This window comes from Glycine soja, chromosome 18, assembly GCF_004193775.1.
Source record: "Glycine soja cultivar W05 chromosome 18, ASM419377v2, whole genome shotgun sequence".
Lineage (NCBI taxonomy): Eukaryota > Viridiplantae > Streptophyta > Magnoliopsida > Fabales > Fabaceae > Glycine > Glycine soja.
In genome coordinates, this window is record NC_041019.1 from 55,207,134 (window position 1) to 55,232,623 (window position 25,490).

The following is a 25,490-nucleotide window of genomic DNA, read 5'->3' on the forward strand; positions in this document are numbered from 1 at the left end:
TTTTTTTCTTTTCAAAATTATATTTTACAAATTAATTTAAAATTAATGACTCAAGCAGGAATTATGATATAAAATAATTAATGTCCTTATATATAACACTAAAATTTTTAATGTTTATGTAAATTTAGATAATAAATTTTGTGACAATTAATTTTAACTTGCAACAATTGGAAGAAAAATGAATAATTGGGATTGGAAGAGGATAACATTTATGCTATCTTGCCTGTTAATCATCAGGTTTTGAGTTGACTTTCCTGGACCAACATACCATGGACGGGAGGGAGGATAAATTGCACTGTTTAATTAGTGCTCTCGGCAATAAACAAAAGGAATAGCATGTTTTAATCCTGGAAGCCTACAAAGCTCAATTTAAATGTATTGCTTTATTCTGATTGGATTTAACATGCTATGATGTCTTGATGGGGAGCCTTATTTTCATTTTTCAGAATAATAGTGTCAAATATCTGCCTGGCCATGGTCCTGTTGTTCCTCAAGAATGCAATTATTGTGGGAAGAAATTCAATATGGGTGGACCTATATGGTCTGCTCCTATCCAGGATCAAGAATGGGTGACTTCTATACTAGCAGACGTGAAATCTATGAAAGAAAGGTATCCTGCATATCATCGCATATCAGAGGTGTGTTTTTGTACTATATTTTTTCTTTTTTGAATACCATGCATATATCGTGGTATGGTGTGATTCAGTACTGCATTTTCTTTATGCAGTGCAACCTAAGTAAAAATCCTGTTACTTTGAAATATTTTGCTTATGTAGTTGTTCTGATATTTTCTTTTCAGGAATTGCCACACTGTTTCTGAGTCTGCATAATCTCTGTGCAACACTTAAATGCACTTCTCCATCAGCAATAATTTTCCGTTCGGCCGTGATTAATGCAGGCTATCATATATCTGGAACTCATGTTAATCCACAAGGACTGAAATCAGATGCACCCATGGATGTTATTTGGGATATAATGCGCTGCTGGGTAAGAAGTTACAAGTAATTATTGCTGGTGTTCTGTTCATAATGTAGTTGAGACTTGTTTCTCCCTTATTTGCTTTTATTCATAATGCGCATGCACTTGTATATGAAATGCCATGTTCCTTCTAACAACAATATGGCTACAAGCCTGCAACTTAATATTAAAGTGGTTCAGTTCATTTTCTAATGTTTGAATATTTTAGGAAAGACATAAGGAATATGATTAGCTTTTGTCACTTCTCGGTCACTGATTCTGTTACATTATAGGTAAAAGATCATCCTGTGAAAGCTCAACCAGCAGATCAACCAGGAAGTGTTATATTTGCAAAGGAACCTGTTCTTCGGGTATATTTTGCCTCTCAAATTTTATGTTCTCCCCTAAAATGCTTGGATTTTTATATTATAATTCAACATTATGCCATTTATATCCATAGTTGCTGGTTAGAGTTTAATATGGTCCATGAGTAGTTTTGGCCATGATGAATGGCAAGGAACTGGGACATGGCCAGTAAACAGTCCCTTTGGCCTGGCCTATCCTTTGATCTAAGGTAGTAATTTCATTGAAACATTGATGGCTGAAACTTCTGTTTCTTGTGTCCCCTGTAGGCTAATTTTGCTCGAGCTGTATCGACTCTTAGCAAGGCACAAGCTAAGAAGGTTGCACGCTTTCTTCCAAATCCTGAAAGGCACTGGGGTCCTAAACTTAGGGCAGGACGTCAAATTAATAGCAAGCGTGTCTCTGTATTGGGTTAAGCAGCAGTTAATGGAATTCTCAATCAGGAAGAGAATGAAGAATCTAAATTAAGAGGCAAAAGGCATAAGATAATATCACAGCTTAGCTCACAAATGTGGTTCTTTCTAGAAATTAATTTTTCTATCTTGAGAGCTCTTGGGGCTCTATATTTTGGTTTCTAAGGCAAGCCCATTTGTTGTCACTACATTTTGTTAATAGAAGAGGGAAAGTGAGTTTCAGTGAGAGAGCTAGACAATATAGTAGTTTTTCAATTAGGTACTGTCTTATTTCGCCTTGCATTGATTAGATACTGAGTCTAGGAATTTGTTTAGTTAAACAATAATTTTTTTCATTGATTTTGTGTTTTTCATGTGGTTGAAGTTTCAATTTTTTACTTGGTCCCCATGAAAGAACTTGCTAATTATGTTTCTCTATTCCTCTCTCGGTTCAGCAATATGCTATTGTATACTGGTCTTCAATAACAATATTTATCTCAACCTTTTATTTCCAAAGGTTGATAACATCTCTCTCAGATGTTCTCAACCAATATTGTGGCAATGAAGATGTTAACAAGAACAAATTATTGATACCCCTACTAAGGATTGGTTTGTTAATAAGAAGAACAAAGAACTTCAGAAAGAATTTAGGTTACTAAGTTGATTTTAGTTGGCGTATTAGTCTAGACCTATGTAAAGACATACCAAGTCTTTTACTTCTTTTTTACCAAAAAATAAAAATCAAGTCTTACTTCGAGACAACTCGGCCAGGAGCATTCATGCAGATTATTTGTTTATAAATGCTTCATTTTTCTAGCCTTTGCTTTAAGATTGATAAAGTTGTATTGAGTTTTGTATGATTTAATTGATAACTAAAACAAAGGTACTAAAGTTTCTGGAGCGTTAATGGACTTGGGCATTCCGCAGTACAGGCATTTGTTCTGTATAAAAAGCTTCTGAATTCAGATTCATAGTAGTCCAAAGTACGACAATCGCAAACGTGACACTGATTGCAATGTAAAATCTCATCATAGGCTGTCAACTTAAATTTTCCAACAAAGACAAACAAAAAAGTTACAAATTTACCAGATAGCAAGTACAAACACATGGACACCACAATTCTCTTGTAACAACAATTTCCATTGCTAAATGTTTGGAGGTTAGTTGGGACGATAGTAAGTACAAACACATGGACACCACAATTCTCTTGTAACAACAATTTCCATTGCTAAATGTTTGGAGGTTAGTTGGGACGATAGTAAGTACAAAATTATCCACCCAATAAATCCAAAATAACAGCTCTGCAGGTTCAGAAACATCTTTCAAATAAAAATCAATATCAAGAAGCTTCCAAATCCATAAGATACAGGGGTGCCCACTCTTATTGCAGCCACACTAAAATATGTTTATAGTCACGTGAACTCTAATATGCCTTTCTACCAAATAAAGAGACTAATATTTAGGACATCATTTTCACAGCACAACAGATACTTCAGCATTCTTTTTTTATCTGCACGTAATGAACTTATGTTGTCTAGTGAGAATTTCGTTTTAAATTATTAATTATTAATGCGTGATTTTAATTTTTGATCTGAAGTTAGCTTGAAATTTGAATGGTACATCATAAATCATTCTATTCTCATTTTACTTTAGGTTGAGACTATAACATACAAGAATATAGGGTAGAATCAAATTAATGAAATGCAAGTTCAGTTGAATATCTGTGCTATTTGATATAACAACCACAACTTTAGAACAGAAAAGTCGTTCTAGACTAAAACGAAAAATGTCTTCCACCAGTTATGAATTTCAATGTATATATTGTGTAAATTGCCGTTGCTTGTTTAAGGAACTTCTAGGCTCAAGTTTCCTGCAGTTCTTGTAACTAATTGTAAGTTTTCATTCAATTGAATTTATTTGTTTGTCATCCACTTGAAAAGAGACTTACTATTTAGATAGCATGACAGACACAGTCCTTGATAGATTAAGATGCTTTTCAATTTCAAAACTAGTATATGATGATAGGAGTCATAGGACAATAATCAAGTGGCAGATAAAATCCAAAGTTCCGAATACATCAGTTAAAAATAGACCACTATGGATCTATACTCGATTACTCGGTAATAAATAAGACATACACCACTATCCGTTCTATTATTTCACATGTAACGAAATGCTGCCATGTGAACTCTACCCATTAAACAGTAATAAAAAGAAAGTAACGCCCTACGGGTGTACTTGTTCTTTCTAAGCTCAAATCATTAAGTTACTAAATAGAATTACAGCTAACAATGCTGCAAAATTCAAGCCAAGAATAAAAGTTAAGTTGAAAATAAATACTAAGGGAAAAAAAATACAGTATATAAATAGTTCCACTTCAAGTTCTGTGGCTGTTGTTATGCAGTTAACCAAAACTGATTCATGCTTTGCCATTGGCCACTGATGCTCCAGCAGGGTTAAGCTCATCCCAAGCTTCAATCCAAGTGACCATGGCATCTGCCAACTTGTCAAAGTAAGGATCTACCTTGGTAAGCTTTTCCTTGACTTGCTTGGCAAGCTCAATGTAGCACTTCTGAACAGTGGTAGCTTCTTTTGGAAGAACAACGCTCTGGAAGAATGGGATAATGTCTTCTTGCCAGAATATGCCTTTGTACTCTTTCCTCAAGTTCACAAATGGGTTGCTGGCCTTGCTGTGATAGATATAGGGCAGACCAGTCTTGATTCCCAATCCCAAGTGATCACAGATTACCTAAACAATCATCATTAACATATATCTCAGTTGTTTTCATGAAATGATATTCATATAAGTACAACTATATGAATTGATTTCACAGAATTGGGAAAATAAAAGACAAGAATAGACCTTGCAGCACCAGCCAGCCCACATGTCGTCGTAGCGTCCAATAGGCTGACCATCACCCATGAGACCAAAGTACATTGCTGCTCCTATGAGATCACGATCAAAGGCCAAGTTCATTCCACACATGGGAAACAAAGTGCCCTTTGGTATGGTCAAAACAGCATCCACATACCTTGTAATAATCACAAGATTCACAATCAAACTTAAATACAAGTTAATGTTTTTGAATTTTTCAATGTATCATAAGAGTACAAGTAGTACCTAGTGTTCCTCTCAAGAGGCTTCACAAGCTGGGTAGGAGCATCGTAGTCTGGGATGTTGAGCCAAAGACCATGAGAAACTGCAGTTGGTACACCTTCCCGGAGACTGAAAGGGTAACCACGAACAAAATCTGCACCTTCTCGGAAAGGTTCATAGAGGGTGTTGAAAAAAAAGGGTGTGGATGGACAGAGGAGGTTTTCTATATGCTGTTTAAGTGCATTAATCTTGTGTCCAGATGGATCAGTGGCAACCTAAGTCACAACAAAAAATAAGAGTTAAATCATAAATCCTAAAATTTCAAATGAAAGAATAGAAAAATACACATTGATGAAATCCAAAATCGTACTACTATATATGGCTAACAAAATAAATAAGTAAAACCAATGTCAACATTAATACAAATAGCAGGAGGACACCTGAAGATTCCATCACTTTCAGATGAATCAATCTATATCATGTTATTATTCACCAAATGCAGACACTAAATCTAACCATAGTTTCAAATTTTCAATTAAAAAGAGTGAAACAGAAAACAAACATACTTTACATCAAAGCCTCACAATAAAAGAATACCACATCCTTGTACTTTCTGACACTGAACATGGAACCCCCCCCCCCGTGGAGATTCGAACCACAATTCGCCACATTGTGAAAAACTAACCCACCTAACTCCGTCGGTTGAAAAATCACTAATTACACAGTAACAAACCGACATTCTGTTTCAAACATATCATAAAGCCGAAAAGAAGATCCAAGCCATTCAATGGCCAGAAACAGCAGAGGCACTATCCTCAGTTACACTCACAAACAAATTCACAGAAAACCAACATAACAAGATCCAAACTTTACACGACTAAGGAAGAGATAAACCAACCTTGCAAACCAAACCATGTCAAGATCTAGCCAAGACCAAACTCAAATTACAAAAAACCAAAGAGATCACATCAAAAGGGTAATGAATTTAGATAATGAGATTAGAAAAAGACTCACAAAGCAGTCATCATCAATGGTGTAGATGTACTTCTTTTTGGAGACCATGTAGCCAAAGCAACGGCATGCAGAGTCCTTGAAGGAGATGCAATTGGCCTTGGGGCCAAGGATCCTGTTGATGTCATTGCGGTTGTAGAGCTCATAGTCAAAGCCTTCAGGGACCTTGATGGTCTTTGAAGGGTCACCATCTTGCACAATTATGAGATGGTAAGGCTCAAAGAATGGCCTCCACATCTCCAAGAAATCCAGATTCCTGATCGTGGGGATCACGATGTCGAGCTCATCTTTCAAAAGGGGTGTTGCTGATGCCATTGGAACAACACAAGTTGTTTTTGTGACTTGTGTGTGAGAGAGTTTCACAAACACAGTGTGTGTGTTGTGTTTGAAGATGCAGAGGGAGAGAGGGAGTTTGTGATGGGGTATAATATAAATGGGTGGCACGTGCGAGACCGCTGTTTTCGGCACGAGTGGGGGAGCTTGCAGAGAGACGTGTCTGAATGTTTAAGGTAAGAAGACTCCTTCAACTTCAAACGTTGGTGGTATGTGATATGTTCACTCAGCATAAATCAGAAAATATATTACTAATACTCTTAGTAACTCATGAAAATAATAGTAATCATAATTATTGTGCTTTTTTTATATGGGGTTAATGCATAATGATGGAGTGAGATTTTGAATCAAATTTTGTATAATTTGCTTGATTTGATATAGAATAATATATTTGACCTGATTATGATGAGAGATCACTGCTAAAGCTTGGTCATGAAATTCTAATTTCTTTTGGTTTGAATTAACAAGCCGGAAGGAGATTAAAATTGATGAGGTAAATATAAGGGTTGGTTTGTAAAGAAGTTATATGATAAGAAGAATAACAAGGTTCATTCAAAATTTTAAGATACATTATTAAATTAATCTGTGGATTAATAGACATGAAATTTTTTTATTTTAATTAGAAATTTCAAGTTTAGGTACTAAAAGTTGTATTTAAAACAAGAAATCTTTAAACTTCATGAGAATATAATAATCTTATTTGAGTTAAACGGTTTCTTTATGTATCATAATAACAACAATAGTTTTTTTTTTTTTTGGGTGGGGGGATAACAAATCAGTTATTGATTTTAAAGCTTGTGGATGATTTAATCACTGCTGATATTACTAAATTAAGATGGTGATAACTAGGATATATTTCACCCTACTCTTAATATTCTTTTTCCTTTTAACGGGAGTGATAATTAAATCTAGAATTTTTATTCACTTCATATAAATGTAGAGTTTAGAAAAAAAAACCTTGATTAAGAATTTTTTTAACGGGTTTAATTTATTTCTTTTAGTGTCCTTATCTCTGATTAGGCTAATTATATTTTCTTGGTTTCTCACGAGTATGCAGTATTCTCCTTAAAAGGCAAACTCTGATTATGTTAATTATATTTGACAAATAACGCAAATTATTTATGTGAAATTGGAATGTATATGATTCTCCTTAATATCTCATATTAAATATAACTTGATTTATTAATTTTATTTTTCTTATAATACTTTAATTACAGGTGAATATGTCAAGTTAAAAGGAGATTCAAAGTGTAAAACTGTATCGCTTTTAAAAAAATCATCCATGATATGAGAAAACAAAAAGGGAAGGGTAAAAAATGAAAGAAAAAAGAAAAGGTCAACCAAGTATTTAGTCGATTTTTCAATTAAAAATCCCAGTTCAATAAAGAAGTAATTAGTGCTGTAATATGTAAAATTAAAAGATGTCTGCGTTGCTATTCAATTATTGTTCTACTTTTTGTGTTTTTTTATGGAATTTTTCAATGAAGAAAAGTCACACAATACTCCAACATTACCTCTTTGGCTCTTTCTTTCATTAAAAGCTAAAATAAAAATAAAAATAAAAATAGGTACAATTAACCACGAATAGATTTTATGTCATTTTCATGAGCTTCGTGAAAACATTAAGAAAGATGTGTGTTTTTTCTCATCAAATATATGAATAGGTAACGGTATTTATTTGTAGTGCCTAAGATAAAGGGGCAAAAGAAAAGCAATGCCTTTTAATAGCTTAAAATTGTCATTTTCTAACTAAAGAAGAATCTTAGGGCGATGGCTTGGTCAAATTAGTAGTTACAAAAAGAGCCAACCTTGTGGACATCTTTGAAAGTGATTTATCTCAAACTCTATTAGCTCTGTCTTCATTTTCTTTTCTTTTCCATTCAATTTGCACAATAACTAGTCAGAATTGTTTGTGATGATTATGCCTTCCCTATTCGTACGCGGCGAAGACTATTCTGAACTCTCAGTTCTTCAGTTTTTCTTTCATGATTGGAAGGAAAAAAAAAGTATTCTTATTCAAACTTAAGCCAAAAAAAAAAGCTCAAATGTAATCAATAAAATGGCTTGGGTGTGTAAAGGTATTCCTCACAACTGTCACAACATATGTGGCACTTTTTTGTCCAGCATTATCCCCTTATTTTGTTAAAGAGAAATTTTACGAGATACAATATTTTTTCTTATTCATATACAATAAGTGACTCAAAGTTTTAGTTTTAAAAAAACAAAAAATGTTATTATAGTTTTTAAGAAAAATCATATATAGCACTATCAGTAATCACTTTAAGTCTAACTAATCGTTGGGCCAGCCTCATCTAAATAAAATTTCTTTAAATGTAAAAAGAGATATAAATATTATAATATGCCTTAAAGGGTCAGAGAATTAAACCTACAATATTAATGTGTAGTGCAGCAGCAGCACCATCCATGCAAAGAAAGAAGGGAAGTGAAGTGAAAGGTAACTTGCGGATTCAATTTTTGTGTCTTTAATGCGGAGAGAATAGCGGAAAAAGGAAATTGGAATGCGTATGCAATTAGGGAGTTACACGTTCCGTCGCATATCTCACGTTCTTCTTTGCGTTTAACAATGAAAAGAAACTAAGCTAACAATGCTTGTATCCTCATTCTTGGAAAGTTGTGTAGATGAATAACGATGCTAGTCAAAATATCTATTTATACATGTATTTTTTTTTTTACACCACAACAAGTATCTTTCATTCGATGCAATTGTATTTAAGGATAGAATCATTGTATTTAAGAATATAATCACGATAAAGTTTTTTTAAAAAATATTTAATAGAATTCTATATCAAGAATTCAAAGTCGTGTTAATTTATGTGTTTGCAATATAATCTTAAGATGGAAATGGCCTATAATAGTAATTGTTTAGATCTACAACATAAAGCTGAAGTCTTGTAGACGAGTAGACAAGCACATTCCCTCCGCATTTTTTTTTATTATAATAGTTTAATCCAAAGCTTTCTTATGAGTCATTTGCGATCCAAAGATGATTTATTTATAGTGATCACCTTACATAATTATCATAATCTCATATCAGTATTTCTTAATCAATATCTTTAATATAATACTCATCAAAACAAAAAATATAAAAATTAAAAATAATGGTTGAATCGTAGTTATCAAACTCTCAAATTAATTCATTAATTTTTATAATTTTACAAGTTTATTTATTTTTTATGAATTGACTTATGTTTAAATTCTCTTTTTAGTAAACTTTCGATAGGCCCTATACAAACTTGATAGACTCATGAATTTATCATGGAGTCAGCAAATTAAAAAAAAAAGTAAATCAAAACGTAAGTCATTTTGAGTTATTTTTTTACACGTTTAGGGTTTAATATATTTTCATTTGATGTATTATTTGTAAATCAAAAAATTTCACCTCTACCAACATCAATTTCTTGTTCTTCAACAACATCAAATCTTATCACCACCACAAGTTAATATCTAATAATAATGTATTATTAGACTTAATAATTTAATAATTATGAAATTTATAATTTTTTATTTTATTTTATTATGCTATTAAAATGTATAATTAATATGTTATTTATGAATATTTTATATTATTTTTATATAAAATTGACTCTTATTAGTCAAGCTCACATGTCTATAAAACTCTCATGAGTATATGTAAAAAGTTGATAACCTCGCTCAACCAATTTATTTGGTCTACAAATAGAATACAAATTGCAACACTCGAACCAAATTGGTAAATTGGTAAATGAAAGATAAAAGAGATATCTCACCATTATACGGTCCATAATAACCTAACTTTGGCGTGCCTATTTCGTTATTTTTGAACTAGCTAGCTAGCTAAATGATCTACACAATGTTAATGGAATTCTGGAGTTGAACTTAGACTTGCCTTTTCTTTGCTTGACAGTGTTAGCTTAACAACATATTCGGCACATTTGGTGGAAAATGCATCTGCTTTGACGTGAGGACTGTGGCAGAAACCATATTGATCAGTCATTTATTGGGTTAGGCCATTTTTTAGTCTAAATGGTATTAGGCCACTGAACACCCAACCCTCTTGCCATTTACTTTTTATTTTATTTTCTTTCTTTGGTCAATGCCTTGCAATTTACTTTAAAAATTACGATTGTTGCCTACAATATCCCTTTCACGCGCGAAGCACGCTATGGTTCTGGTTCCATTCCACAAGTATCCTATTGGTGCTGAGGTCCAAATTCTTTTTTTTTGTTCAACAAAAGAGCCCAAAATCAAGGCCCAAACTCCAAACAACAACAAGACTTAAAAACTAACTTCGTCAGTTCTTTGGCGATCTCTAAATGTACTCTCTGATTTTAACATTGCTCACTATTAAATGTATTTTTTTTCTTCATTTTGTTAATAACTTTATTCATATAACCTTTTTCTTTCTATCTAATACTTCTCTCTTCCCTCTTCCTTTTGCTTCTTCTTATCGTTACATTTTTTCTTGTCCTATTATATGATGATGTGCTTCATTTTTCTTCCTTCTTCCATTGATAATTTTGACTCTTTCTTCTCTAACGACATTCTTTCTTAACAATACTATTCTTTGATGAAGCAACAAATATGTTTAACAGTTCTGGGAACTTTCAGCAATTGTCATGAAAAATATATATTTAAATGGATATAGTAACAAAGAACAAGCCTACTGATATTTTCACCAGTTGGATAGATTTGGGGTCAAGCTCCATAGGTCCTAGGAAGGGGAGTATGTTTAGTAAGCTCTAATGAAAAATATAGAGTGTGTTTAGCAATTTGAAGGTTAGTTTAGCTATTGCAACATTTTTTGTTGTTTGATGATGAAACTCAAAGGCCTAAGTTCCCAAGCCCAATAGTGACTAGTGTAAATGGGTCAATTCACTTTCAGTGTGAGATCGATAAAAAGTGCACACAAGTGAAATTCTTGAACAAAATTCACCTTTAAAGTTTAGTTACTATGAAAGTTTAAGGTTTAGTTGGTTAAACAAAATATGAATATAGCTCTCATATCATATTAAATTTATAGTGCAGCAAAAATATCTGAAAAGGTCCCCTTAAAAATTAGTTTATAAGGAGGTGGCCTACCCAGCTATATAAGCACTTATCAAGTTTGTTAAACATCCGATATGAGACTATTCTCAACAGATTCTTTCACTACGTCATCGAAGCAATCCTATAACATAGTCATTTTAGATTTTAAACCCAGCATTGTAATTTTGATATATTTTTACATCCTGTTAAGTTAGATAATGTTTTAAGAATGAGTAATAAGTTGGTGATTCATTTTGTAGCTGATTGAAAAGTCCCTACCCTCTTCTCGTAAATTAAAAATCTGTCTACTGGTTAAACAAGTCTATAAGTTGGTGATTCATTAGCTTGCTCTAATCTCTCTTTTTCCTGTTGATGATTTTTTTTGTCGTGTCATTAGTACGAAAAATTCATCATGATTAGTCTGTCGGAAAACTAGAAATCATTTTTAATAAAAAAAATTCTTCTTAGTCATGTATTTTTATCCGCAAAACTTGATTCAAGACTCTTCTTAAAAGAATCAAGTTCTAATACTACTCGGACTAAGATATTACTACATATTTATGATTTTTATATGATACTTCTATAATATATACTAGTAGTCCAGCATGTTGTGCCCATGTATTTGAATATTGTTACATTAAATTCTTCAAGAACATGAATGAGTCCTGACTTTTTTAGTTTTGGTTCAAACTGAGTCCTGACATGGCTTAGCATAGGCTTTGAAATATGAGCCCTAAACCTTTCGGCCAGGCCCAAGTGAGCATCAGTTGAAAGGGAAAGGAGCATCATAAAGTGTTGCACTCTATGCTTTAGCTTTGACCAATGCGTGTTCTAGCCTGATCCACAAATGAATATGCTCCCAAAGGTTTACTACTAATTAAAGCATGTGCTAGGCCTCAGTACTGACAAGCCAGGCCTATTAACCAGTGATTGACTTAACCAGACCAATTTGCATGCCTCCAATATTCCTCCATATAACTAAATTAGCATTGTTTGTTACTTTGTTAAGCATTATAGTAAATGCTGCTCAATTTAAAGCATCTTACACGGTGCAAAAAAAAAGAGATAGAGAGAGAGTAACACATGAGGAGAAGAAAGAAGCTAATTTCATTGACTTTTCTACTTTGTTAGAACATATTATCATACAAAAAATAAAACCCCCTACTATTCCTATATCTCATATCTCATTACTGTACATGCACAAAGCCTAGTTAGTTAGACGAGACCCTTATGTGCAGTCCATTTGGTGCCACAACTCTAGGAAATTTCATCAGTTTATCTCCTCCTATTTCTTCCCACCTGCAATGAAACATTAAATATCACATGTCAGAAACTGCATGTGTTTATTACATTCGATTTTCAAAACAGACAAACCAGTGGTTTGTTAATATGCAGGATTAGTAATAACATCGAACAAACAAATTTTTGAAGTGATGGATGTTTGAATAGGTAAACAAATAAACCCTCTCTCACCTGTATCTGGTTACAAAGTAGTGTAAGAAAGTGGAAATTTCTGCTATCCCCAACTCCTTCCCTGGACATTGTCTGGTCCCTCCTCCAAATATCAAGAAGTGGCTTTGTGACTCTAGACTGTTACCCTGCATTTTGCAGTTGGTCATTAAATTATGCTGGTTTTAGCCTTTTTGTTGTTAAATTATAAAATAGAAAAGAAAATGAAAAAGGTATAGGTTGTGTTACAAACCAGCCATCTCCATGGATTGAATGTTAGTGGATCATGATACAGAAATGGATCATAATTGATCTCTCTCGTATATACATATATCCTCCACCCTTTAGGAATCAAATAGCCTGAAAACAGTAAAAAAAAAAAAGCTCCAATAAGTCTCGTATATACTATCATTAATTATTAATTATTAAAGAAAAAAAGTGAACACTGTTTTGTAAAATCCATAAATGCCCCTTCCTGATTTTTCCATCTATGACCAAAGCATATTAAAAATATAAAGTGATGCTAATAGAAGAGGAATTTTAGGAAAGAGACATCTTTAGATGGATAACTTGTTATATAGTAATGGAATAGTGGAATGGAATGAATCTTGTTTGGAAATTTAGCTGATAGGCAATGCTATGTGTCCAATTACACTATCCTAGGGACAAATTTTTAACCGGTTACTTTCTAACAAATTTTATTGATTCTGAAAAAAGTGACTGAAAGAAGACCCAAAAGTAAGAAAAAAAAAAAAAGCTTCTTGAGCCCATAAACATGAGCACAACAAAAGCTAGAGACATATAACCCACCGTTTAGTTCCATGTCATGAGTTGTTTTTCTTAGAACCCCATTAACTATCGTAGCTAATCTGGAGGTCTCAAAAATCACCTGCATGAGACAGAGATGGCAAACAACATCAAAATTGTGATCAAAGATTCGATACAACTATTGAAAATAAAAAAATAATCAAACTGAAAGAATAATATTAAATGAAAAAAGATCGCAACATCTTACCGCACGAGTAAACCTCATTGACTTGAGATCATTACAATCAATTGGATCCTCGGGATTTTTCCTTTCCCTAATGGCAAAATGCTCTTTCTGTATTCAGTGTTATCATAGTCAGAACAGTCAATACATTAATGCAACAGCAAGATACCTTAAGAAACATGAGAACTTTTGCACTCACTCTGATTTCTTCAAGAACTTTGGGATGATCATGGAGGTACTTCACTGCCATCATTGATGTGGTTGAAACAGTTTCATAACCAGAATACATAATTGTAATAATTAGATCAATGATTTCCTCATCAGTTAGTTTGTATCGATTTTCATCTTTATTCATCAAGCAACCAAGCATGTCCACGTGGCCCTTTTGAGATGTTTTCCTTTCCTCTAGCAGCTGACTAAGAATGCTGACAATACTCTTTCTTGCCTGCAAAACAATCAAAGTACAAATATAATGTATAATTGAAGAAATAGATTGGCAATATGAACAATTGAAAGGTCCAAATTTTTGTGAAACATCTTGTGTTTGGATGTACCTTGTTAAAACTGAAATTGATTTTTTAATAAAAAAATTAAGTAAAGTGATTTATATTTGAATGTTTTTATTTTAAAATATGTTAATACAAAATTTTAGTATAAAATATTTTATCCAATGTATAAGATACTAAAGTTGCTTAAATTCAAAAAAACTTCTGAACCTGGAATCAATTTTCCAATGAGACTAAACATGAAAATGTTTATCTAACCTCACATTAACTAGAATTTTAATATGATTTTAGATTATCTAATGTGAATTCAAACACGATCAATATCAAGCACCAATGGGAAAAGATCAAGGACCATACCTGCAATCCACGGCGATAATTTGTGCCAGGAAGGTTAATAGGCAAAGATAGAGTTCCTAAAACAAGTTTAAAGAACTCTGTCATGAAGGGTTGGGATATTGAGCTGGATTCCATACCAGAAATCTGCTTCAGGGAAGAGAGAAATGCCATCTGTTCCAAAATATAAGAATTTGCAGTTATGTTAAACTTTTCCTGTTTGTGTTCAAGTATTTTTAGATTTCAATTGATGGTTCATAGTTGATACAAACCTCTTTAGTTTTCTCTTGGATGTTAATGACTTTGTTATCCCAATCACTCAAGTGGGTTCTCATGAACTCATCAATTTTTGGTAAAAGCTGGTCTCTGATCAAGGTGGGGCTAATGATTGAAAGAAGTGCTCCTCTCATGTACTTGTGAGTGGAGCCATGAACAGCTGCAATATTGCGTGTGCCTAAGATATCTAACATGGATTGTGGGTACCCTGGAACAAGCCCTTTTGCTTCATTCATGAGTATGTACCTATTAAGCTCTGGATCCATGGATACAATGGTAGGACACCCCAGGATGTGGGATTTGAAAAAACTGCCATACCTACCATTCACAAAAGGGAAGAAGAAAAAAAAAAAGATATAATCATAATTCGTAACCGATGGGGTAAAAAACCAAAAGTACAACAATGAACAGTATTTACCTCACACCCAGTTTAACTAGTTTGAGGAAAAATGAAATCTATCACTTACATATGCTTTTTTTTTCATGCTATTACTATTACACGTTTTTACAACAATCTCTACAATCTTCTTTTATTTTCATATCTCCATCACATCAATTATATCTTTGTTCTACAAAAACAATTATTGTACAAAAATGCAAAATAGTAGTACATATCCGATTTCACATTATTTTTTTCATTTACACACGTTGATGATGTGAGTGCCATTCATTAGAGACAGTGAGAGTTTATCTTTCCCTGGATCTTCATGTCTATGCTTTATGACCCTACCCCACTTTTTCCTCTTCTCTTCACTCCCAGAATTACAAGAGAAGAGAGTAGTAGTTCATTGATTTTACTCTCTAACAACGTTCACTTGCATCTTTAAAACCACTTCATGGATGAACAATCACAAACTTTTCCTCATGAAAATGCGAGATGCTAGGCCTACTACCCACTATAACCTTAATTACTGTGACAAATCACAGTCGCATGCAGAGGATGTTGATGAAACAGCTTTCAATGAAACAAAAAAAGGCTAAAGTATGCAACAAGTCATGCTCACGCAAACGGAATAGGCTAGAATCTAGATAAAAACCATGAACCAAATTGTTACCAGAGCAACTTCCCCTCTTACACAAATGAACAGAATAAGACTTATGAACACATGCACATATGACATAACTAGGAAGAAAGAAACAAACAAACACATATGAGGCAGTTACCTTGCCCTCTTGTTCTTCATGAAGCTTGGACCTTGCTTAAGAAACTCAGTTGTCTCCCCAAAAACAGGCCACCCCATTGTGCCTTGAGGCAAACCTTTCCTCCTATACCTCAATTCATTCCACTTCAAGAGAGCAGAGCAAAAACAGAGCACCAAGGCAACAACACCAAGAACTGCCATGAATAAAGCCATTGGTGCTCCCAAAAAACAGACTTCAAGACAGTAGTAACACCCTGCTTCAGTTGTTGAATTCACAACAAGTGAACACACATATACACATATATATAGAACCTTGAGCTACTACCATTTGCACATAACAAGAATAGCTAGATAGACAAAAACCGCCACTCTATAAGGCTAGTGGCATCCCCTATTGTAGGCCTTGAAGATTAAAAAATTAAAAAGTGAAGCCCCCCCAAAAGAAAAAAGAAAATGAATTGGAGATTATAGGAGTGGAAAAAAGAAGTTGCCTTTTGAAAAGGATTTTCAGGGGAGTGCACAACTCAACTCAAACAGACATTAGCAGTCTACAATGATTTGTGTCTAAAAAAAATTCAGATTTTAAGCAAGAGACCTTTGTTGCCTTTATAGAAGGAAGAGAAGAAATGAAGGGTCGGTTGGAAGGATGTTGATTGATGATTGTTCAATGAAGTATATAACAGTAAGTTATTTACTGCACCAGTTCTTTTCTGTATAAGGTGTTGAACTTGGGTTACCACTTACCAATGAGTGGAAAATGTTTTTTTTTTCCTCTCAATTTTTTTTTATTATTTTAAATAATATCACCCAGGAGAATAAGATTATTGCTATTTTGATTTTCTATTTATTTTTTATGAATTATCAATGCACATTCTTAATTACGACTGACCGCATTGATTAATTGGTGTAGGATTTTTAGTTTAATCAGTAGTCTCCAATTTATGTATTGGATATGCAATAAGAATACATATTCAAAAAGAAAAATTTACTACTTACAATAATCTAACTCAACTCAAGTAACATTATCTCCTTGGAATAAACTTGTTTTGTAAAATGAAAAGTGTACACTTTAATTGATGTAATTAGATGACAACATAAATACTATATAGTGCAAAGTTCAATGTGCATGAGCATGAGATTGTTCTAATTTAGTCAATATATACTTTTTGAATTGAGTCCAAAATGAAGTTGTATTAGTCCATGCTTGTTTTCCTGATGAGTTCCTTCCAACGTTTTGAGAAGCAACTCATGTGTTACTTCTGCAGTCAAATGCATGGAAATTCACGTTGTGACAATTTAAACTGCAAAACAAACATAGGTTTAGATGCTCAAAAAGGAATTTCAGTGTTACAGATTGTCTCCCAAGAGATACACATGTAGTTGGAAAAAATGATAGTCTAAGTGCTTTCTAGTTAAATTCTTTCATTTTTACGTAACACAATTCTCATGTGAATGTATATAGGTTCTCTTCTAATGGTAACTAGTAATAGGAATGTATATAGGTTGGGTTGAGTTTGATTAAATTGATCATCTAACTCAATAAAAAAAATTCTAATTGGATTAGGTTTGAAAAATTTTCTACCAATGATGAATAGGTTGGTCAATTAAGTCACAACATTTTAAAAATAATTTTAGACTCTCGCCGTTCCAGTTACAACCTTTGGGACTGTAATTCCTAGAGAATCATTCAACTGTGCTATTGACTTTTTAGACTGTTCAGTCTTGTGGCCTTCCGCAATGGGTGAATTACCAAACAAGTACAACCAGATCAGTCTCAATCATGTCCATGCAAAAAAGAAAGAAAAAAGAAAAGAAAAGAATCCCAGAATTAGTATCTATGTATACATACATATAGAATTATAGATGTATCACATAAATCCTAATCAATGAAAGATAAGCCTTGCCTTTTATATCTTAACGAAGATGAAGTTCCATTACATAACTTATTACCATCTCAAGAAAGGAACACGTTATAACATGTGATTATTAATTTGTATCTCAATTATGTGATTAATTTCTCCAATAATATGAGCAAGAATTCAGCTGCAACAGCTAAATATAGATAAGTACCTAATTTTCTGCTAATCACATCTGGTCGAATTATCAGGAAATGGAGATTTGGATTTTGCCATGGTGCCATGTCTCAGCAACCAACCCAGATACCGTATATATGATTTTTCAAGATGGTTATTGATTACCCTTTACTTTTCAGTTTTCCTTGTTGATTACGAAATTAAAATTTGCATGGTTGAGACTTGAGGCTCACAAAGGACACCTTTTCCCTTTACATAATGATAACTAAAGTTAATGAATTAGTTTGGTGTTTCATAAGTGGTTTTCCGACTGAAATAGATACTTCACCGTAGACTATATATATGAATATTGTATCCATTCTTCCAGATTTTGTCAATTTTTTCAAAAATAAATAACGTTTTCAAGAGAAATAGTTAGCTTTTTCAAAACCAAAAAAATAAAATCTTACATAAAACCTGACAATTTGTTCTTAAAAAACAAAAGGAAAAGAAACTACAGTAAACTTGTGCAAAAAGGATAGAAAATGACCAAAAAAGAACTTAAAAAATGACCATGTATCATAAAAAAATAAGAGTAAATAATGTATGCACAAACAAATTTTTATACTGATAATCAATCCTAAACTGAATATTATATATAATAAATTTTTTTACTTTTATGATAATTATCTTAAAAATTATACCAATTGGTTGACGGACTAAAGGCTTTTATAATGACAATGTATAGAAATTTAACTCAAAGAATAACTCCTCCTAAAAATAAACTCACAGAATAATTCTATTATTATGTAATTCTTTTTACAATAATTCTTACCATTTAAAATAAAAATAAAAATAAAAAATTGTAAAATAAAATAAATTATATGATAAATAGATATAAAAATAAATTGCAAAATATTTTTTAAAACATAGCTTCACTCTATAAAATATTAAAATAAACAGTACATATATAGCTATAATATAAAATATTGTAGTATATAATATACGTAACTCGTGTGATTTGTAATTCTCTTGATAACCCTAGTTATTAGTCCATTAATCCTTTCAATTTCTCCCACAGACTCCCCAATAAACTTATTTTTTCTTCCTAGTATCTTAGACAAAAATTAATCATAATATCTTATCTATAAAAAGTCCCACCAAATATTATGCTTTAAAACATTTTTATTTTTAAAACATGTCTGTCATAATTTTTTTTGAAAAAGAAAAACGTATACAAATGAACACGGTATTTCTCTTTGAAATTCATCTTTACACTTAAAATCATAAAAATTAGAAACCTCGAAAAATTTGAAGTAACGAATGGATACCGACTGACCATTAGACACTAACCGTACAAAAGATGGTGGCTAATCAAAGTCATCCGATCAAGATGAGATTAATAATGTCATGCGATCCTATTATAAAAAGTGTCACTTTCCTCTTAGTATCATTTTTTTATATGCTTCTCCTTAGTTTTTTTTTTCCTGTTGTACAATTATCGCAATGATAATTAATCAAATCTTTATACATATATTTCAACCTCCTACCACTAGACTCACCCAAGTGATCTACATACTTCTTATTAGCAATATTTTTTTTCTAGATGAGAGACAATATTTTTCAACTCATTACTTCAGAAAATAATCTTATTTGTAGTACATAATTATAGTTTATCAAAAAGAATTTTTTTCACATTGTGAAATTTAAATATGGATTTTTTTATTAAATAAATTATTTATACATATATAAATATAACAAAACCTTATATTAATGTATCAACCTTTAGGTTTCTAAGCTTATAATATTATTTGTAAAATATGTTCAGAATTCTTCAATATACAAAACAATTTAATCGCAAATAAAAAAAATAAAAAAACAAACATGACTTGTTTAGTAAAGCATCATACTGGATCGCCGGCCAACGATATGTGAGGAGAAACACTTTTTTCTTTTTATCCATTCTATTTTATTTACTTATTTATGTGTTTCCTTATTGAGGAGAATTATGATTCACCCATCAATATTAATTAAATTAAATATACTTACATACCATGAAAAACTTAGGACAGATCAGCACAAATTCTTCACGGAAAATATTTAACATATGCTCATTTTCTTTTGTCTAAAAGATTATTTTAGTCCATATTTTTAATTATTTAATTTAATTTGATCTCTGTATTATTAAAATTTCCAGTTTGGTTTCTTAATTATAAAAATCGAGTTAATGTTGTCCTTTATGTTTAATTAACATTAACGGCATTAATAGACAGAGAGTGAAATTGACACTTCGAGGATTAATGTGGTTAGTGTCAATTAGACCAAAAGTCTAATATTAACTAAAATTTAAAAATTAAAAGATGATTTAAACTTTTTAATAATAAATTAAATATAAAAAAATAGATCAAGAAGTAATTTAACCTTTTCTTTTCTATCTCACTATTATTTTTATTATCATATCACTTATAATGTAGTATTTATTATTTTCTTGATCTAATTTTACATTCTTCTTTATATATCTCTGTCTTTTTCCACTTGAATCCAACCTCTTATGGAGTGGACTTTTATACGTAGATGTACGAGATGATCACGCCTCTAACATGATTCCAGTGAGACATGCGTTCGTCCTGTGATGTCTGGTTAATATCGATTTCCTTCCTCAATCCTCGTTGTTTTTTTACTTAATTTGCTCTAAGGAGAGGACTTGTCTTCAAGTGCCATAAAAGGTTAGATTGGAAGGCGACCAAAACAAAGTGTGGATCCACGAGTAGATCCGTAGAAAGATTTGACACCAAAAATTGTAGCCATTCTTCTCACGTATCACAAATAAGAAGCCTGAGTTATCCACAAATTACCATAATAATCTTTATTTTAAGTTTTTTTTTTTTTATCTTTCATGTCTTTTGAATTCTTGGATGTAGCAAAATTAATTTTTTTTTTTTAGTAAGATCTTGATTTTGAGTAAGAAACATAATTAAAAGAAAAAAGACTCTATTAAAGAAAATCAATTAGTTCTCTGATAAATATAATGATAAATATTTTACATTAATATCGTAAAAACACAAAAGAAAAAAAAATATTGAGCTTAGGAAACACCATTTGTAAAGTTCTAATTGAAAAATTTAAACATTTACATGCAAGATACCTTAAGAATTAAATTATTGAGTCTTTTATATATATTTGGGTAATATTTAATTTGAGAATTTAGTTTATATATATTTTTTGTGTAATTTTTTTACATAAATTTCAAATAAGAATTAAAGTTGTCTTTGTGTCATTTTGTTTATTAATATAATGTGATGACAAAATGAATTTCTATTGAATGCCTATGTAAAAATAAATTTCACTAATAGATAATGGATATAAATTAAACTCTCAATTTAAAATTTTTCTAATATTGTTGAGAAACTGATTTAATATATATAGAATCTGTACATATAAAAGATCATAAATATTTTCTAACATGATTTTCTAACAAATATTTAATTGCTTGATTTTAAGTTTGAATTTCTTGTTTGTTTTACAGAAAGTTTCTATTTCAAGATCACTTGCATACACAAATTACCATGACGTATGTTGCTGCAAGGAATTTTTTTGCAGGGATTATTGATTAGAAATTTTGCCTAATTCCTCATATGATTTTATGCATGTAGATGATTTTTTTTTATTAAAAGCATTCATAATCACTCCGTTCGAGATTTAGTTATATTTAAAAAAATTATTTCAATTCTCTCCAAAAGTATAATTTGTGAAAATTAAATTCAACATATATTGACAATTCAACTACACTTATTGGATATATGTTAATGATTTATGTGTAGTAGCCTAGATGAAAAAAGTTGCGTAAGATAAAAAGTTTTGATGAAATGAATTAATGATTGCGAGGAATATTTTGAAATATGTGAGAAAATTTGTGAGCGAATATTCAGAGTTTAATATATCTAGATTGTGGTCTTGTTATGAAGTTTTGTGTGAAAAAGGCTAACAACAAGTGGCAATTGGCAAGCCACAAGGGGTGATGTTACAGGTGCAATAAACCTATGTGTGGCAAAGATGGCAATGAAAACATGGTTCGATAATCATTAATTAGAGATGGGAATGGGAATAATATTAGAGCATTAGTTAGCAGAAAAATGCTAACAAATTATCTTTGCCGATGAGTTAAAGAACTAATGATAAAATAATTTATTGAAATATAAAATTACGTTGTTTATGATTTTTTTTTAATTTTCATAATAAATATTTTTTTATTTCTTAACTATGAACACTGATCAGTAAAACTCTAGTTAGTATTACTATTATATTTATATTTCATTCGGTCTCAATTATAAACAAAAAAGACATATTTTATGCTTATTAAAAAAATAGTTAATTTTATTAAACTGTGTTATTTTTAATTAAAGAAATATATTTTTTTAAAATTATCATTCATTAAAACTTAATATTAAATATAAAACAATTCTAGATCTTTTTAAATAAATAATATTTTAGAGATAATCTCATTAAATAAAACACAAATAATTAAAACTTGTTCATATTTATTACAGAAATAAGATACTTTTATAATTTATATTCAAGATTCAAATCGAAGGAATTACTTTTTTAAAAGACCCATGCTTTACACGATTAACATAATTTTTTATATACATAAACTTGAAAATCAAATTCCGCATATTTTATTTTCAAGTTTATGTATATAAAAAAAATATTTTTTTTGACAGAATTTAATTCCTTGAATGAATTTTAGGATTTTAAGTGATTATTTTTTGGCTCCTATAACTTGAGAGATTCATTAGGTTCAAAAAAAAAAAAAAAATCACTTAAATTGAGCAAAATTTTATTTTAACATTTCTAAATTTTATTTAAGTTTAAACATATTTTTAGTTCTTATAAAATAAGGATTAAGTGATCCATTTAATTGTTTATTTTCTTTTTTATTTAGTTTGATTATTTATCTTTTAAAAAGTTCAATTTAATCTTTTATCCTTTTTATTTTTGGTTCAGATTAATCATTTTTCTTTTAAAAAGATTATTTTACTTATTTATCTTATTTTCTCTTCAGTTTCATTCTTCAATCCATTTAGGATTAACATATTTAATTATTTAATAATGATTTTTTTTTTTAAAAATGAAGTAAAGAGGAAGATAAGAAAATTGAAAAAAAAAATCATTTGTACAATGTAACAACGTCAATCTTAAATAAACTAAAGAAATAAACTAAAACAAAAAATAAAATAAAAGATCAAATAATTTTTTTAAAAAAGATAAAGAATTAAATTGAATAAAAAAATAAAATTAAGGATCAAATTAAACTTTTAAAAAGATAAATGATCAAAATCAAAAAATAAGATAAATAACTAAATAAGTGGATTTTTATTTTGGTTCCTGTAGAAACTCTTCTTTATTTGTCAAAAATTTGAAATAACTATTTTTTGTTCTTGTTAATTAATGAATGAATTTTGGTTTTAGTGTCTGTAGAACAATTTTTTTATTTTCTTTCATGTAAAATTTGAAATGTGTGCATGGATGCATAAATAATGAGAATAACTTTTCTTTAATCTATGTAAAATCATTTAATAGCTCTAAAAGATAATTCTTTTTACAATTTTATCATTTAATTAAAAACAATTGTTATACTAGGATTTTTTTTCGTAATTGTTTTTATTTCGTGTATTTAAAACATAAAAAAATTTATATGATTTTGGCTGCTTTGAATAGTGCAAGAAAGAACTTTTCTCGATGCTATAGAACTAAATTTTCCCTTATGGTTGTTACAAACATCCAAATTTGGCTACATGATTGGTGTAATCATTTCTCAATGCATGTTTGCGTGTACATAATTCTAGCTGGTCAATTTTTCTCTTACATACAAACGAATGTTTTCTTTCTAATTAATTATGGGTACATAAAAAATTATGGATACATATAGATTTTTCTTTATAAGCTTATACTACACTAAATCTCCCCAGTACGATAGAAATTATACGATATACGATATATTATTAAAAGAAAAGATGATATCATTTATAATAAAAAAATGTCCAACTTACGCAATAAGGAAGTAAATTGAGTAGGACTCAATGCTTTACTAAATCCTCCCAGACAATGCTTTAATAAAAAAATTGTCACTTTCTAATTGTGAAGTGATAAAGACATAAGTAGGCTTAATGTTTCTCTTTAGAATCTCATCCCAAACAAATTGACAATTAACTTCAATATATTTTGATACACTTTTGAAAACTAAGTATTTGTATTGTGGGATGTTACTTGGTTATCGGAATAAAGACGCATAGGTTAAGAATGTAAAATACCAATTATGGAAAGAATTCCCTTTAATCACTTCAGCTCACAAATAGTGGTTATCATGGAGCAATATTTGGCCTCAACATGTAATTTTGCGAGTAAGTTGGAAAAGTTATCCATGAATGTTAATTTGTTTTCGCAAGTCCCAAACTATTAGACAGTTTTTAATTATGTTCCTAATTTTTCTTATTTAATTGAATCATTCAATCTAATTGTTGTTATAGAAAATTAATCACATGCATCTAACTAAAACAAGAGACTGATGCTTGAAGTGTGTTTTAAGTACCACTGAATCAATTATGAGATTTTTTTGTAATGTTTCAAAAAAACCAATTCCCTAACTACACTTTCGGTTAGGTATTTGTGTTAATTTTTTGTGACAACAGTTAGATGAAAAGAGCTGGTTAATAAATAAATACAAGTTCTAGGGCTTAATTGAAAAGAAAAAAAAATCAAAAACCTAATTTAACCTTGTTTCAAACCATGAAATAGTAGTGTATAAATATGATAAGACTTATGGTGGATCACAAAAGAGATTCACGGAATTGAACTGTAGATACGTTAAACAGAAGCATGTTTGGGTGGAAGAAAGGTGTGTCAAATAATTGGTTTGGTTGGGAGTGGTGGGCCACGGCAATGGTTGCAGAAAAGAAAGAGAGGAATGTCTACCCACACGCACGCATGAAGTTTATATCCTTTCCTTTTGCTTTGTTTTCCATTTAATTCTCACTTTAAACCAAAGTTTGGGATATGCATTTTTTTTTGGTCCAAAAAGTTTGTGATGTACATTGAGACATCAAGTTTGCACGAGGGCCTCTGTTATGTTTCCTTGTGCTTTTTCTCTTGCAAGAAATTGTACGTGTACCTTTTCCTTCTTTAGTGTCCTTCTCGAGTAACATTCACACTATATTTTTATTCTCATAATTGCCTTTGGGGAGAACTTGTTTCATAGGACGAATTTTCTTCCTCTAATAGCACCTCAACCCATTGTATTTAATGATGAGAAGGAGAAAGAAACTACAATGTAAAATAAAATAAAAAACAATGATGAAGATCATTTCCTTCATTTAGAATGAGAAAAGATTTTGTTCAAGGAAATTGTAAGAACTTTCACCATTGAATGCCTCCTCTCTGTTTTTAAAAGTTTGTATATACACTTGCACATGTAACCAATATTTATTGATAAAAATGATAATAATTTACGTCACTTTATTAGGTGATTCAAGATTAACTTGAATATGAAATAAAGGATCAATACTAACTCTTACTTAAACTTGAGAAAGAGTCAACATATTTACTA

At 30.8% G+C, this 25,490-nt stretch overlaps 3 protein-coding genes across 3 annotated transcripts; 1 reads left to right on the plus strand and 2 right to left on the minus strand.

Moving 5' to 3' along the window:
• The first annotated feature begins 263 nt into the window (after positions 1-263).
• LOC114394741 (probable tRNA (guanine(26)-N(2))-dimethyltransferase 2) lies at positions 264-2,068 on the plus strand. The gene is made up of 4 exons (XM_028356419.1): positions 264-638; positions 800-987; positions 1,251-1,328; positions 1,590-2,068. The coding sequence occupies exons 1-4, from the start codon at positions 497-499 to the stop codon at positions 1,734-1,736; spliced, it is 555 nt and encodes a 184-aa protein (XP_028212220.1). The 5' UTR covers positions 264-496; the 3' UTR covers positions 1,737-2,068.
• Positions 2,069-3,745: 1,677 nt separating this feature from the next.
• LOC114396556 (UDP-arabinopyranose mutase 1-like) lies at positions 3,746-6,135 on the minus strand. The gene is made up of 4 exons (XM_028358598.1): positions 5,824-6,135; positions 4,834-5,084; positions 4,576-4,744; positions 3,746-4,461 (listed from the first exon to the last, which is right to left on the minus strand). The coding sequence occupies exons 1-4, from the start codon at positions 6,133-6,135 to the stop codon at positions 4,132-4,134; spliced, it is 1,062 nt and encodes a 353-aa protein (XP_028214399.1). The 3' UTR covers positions 3,746-4,131.
• Positions 6,136-12,262: 6,127 nt separating this feature from the next.
• Positions 12,263-16,525, minus strand: LOC114395015 (cytochrome P450 85A). Its single transcript, XM_028356705.1, has 9 exons — positions 15,898-16,525; positions 14,730-15,051; positions 14,482-14,631; positions 13,818-14,063; positions 13,643-13,729; positions 13,438-13,516; positions 12,881-12,987; positions 12,652-12,776; positions 12,263-12,477 (listed from the first exon to the last, which is right to left on the minus strand). Exons 1-9 carry the CDS (start codon positions 16,086-16,088, stop codon positions 12,390-12,392), a joined length of 1,395 nt encoding a protein of 464 aa, XP_028212506.1. The 5' UTR covers positions 16,089-16,525; the 3' UTR covers positions 12,263-12,389.
• Between the last annotated feature and the right edge of the window lie 8,965 nt (positions 16,526-25,490).

Coding starts and splice junctions, on each gene's coding strand:
- LOC114394741 (XM_028356419.1), top strand. CDS start 497: ATGCAATTATTGTGGGAAGAAATTCAATATGGGTGGACCTATATGGTC. Junction 639..799: donor CATATCATCGCATATCAGAG/GTGTGTTTTTGT, acceptor TTTTCTTTTCAG/GAATTGCCACACTGTTTCTG. Junction 1,329..1,589: donor CAAAGGAACCTGTTCTTCGG/GTATATTTTGCC, acceptor TGTCCCCTGTAG/GCTAATTTTGCTCGAGCTGT.
- LOC114396556 (XM_028358598.1), bottom strand. CDS start 6,135: ATGGCATCAGCAACACCCCTTTTGAAAGATGAGCTCGACATCGTGATC. Junction 4,745..4,833: donor CCTCTTGAGAGGAACACTAG/GTACTACTTGTA, acceptor GATTATTACAAG/GTATGTGGATGCTGTTTTGA. Junction 4,462..4,575: donor GGGCTGGCTGGTGCTGCAAG/GTCTATTCTTGT, acceptor ATGATTGTTTAG/GTAATCTGTGATCACTTGGG.
- LOC114395015 (XM_028356705.1), bottom strand. CDS start 16,088: ATGGCTTTATTCATGGCAGTTCTTGGTGTTGTTGCCTTGGTGCTCTGT. Junction 15,052..15,897: donor ATGAAGAACAAGAGGGCAAG/GTAACTGCCTCA, acceptor TGTGAATGGTAG/GTATGGCAGTTTTTTCAAAT. Junction 13,517..13,642: donor CAATGAGGTTTACTCGTGCG/GTAAGATGTTGC, acceptor TGTCTCATGCAG/GTGATTTTTGAGACCTCCAG.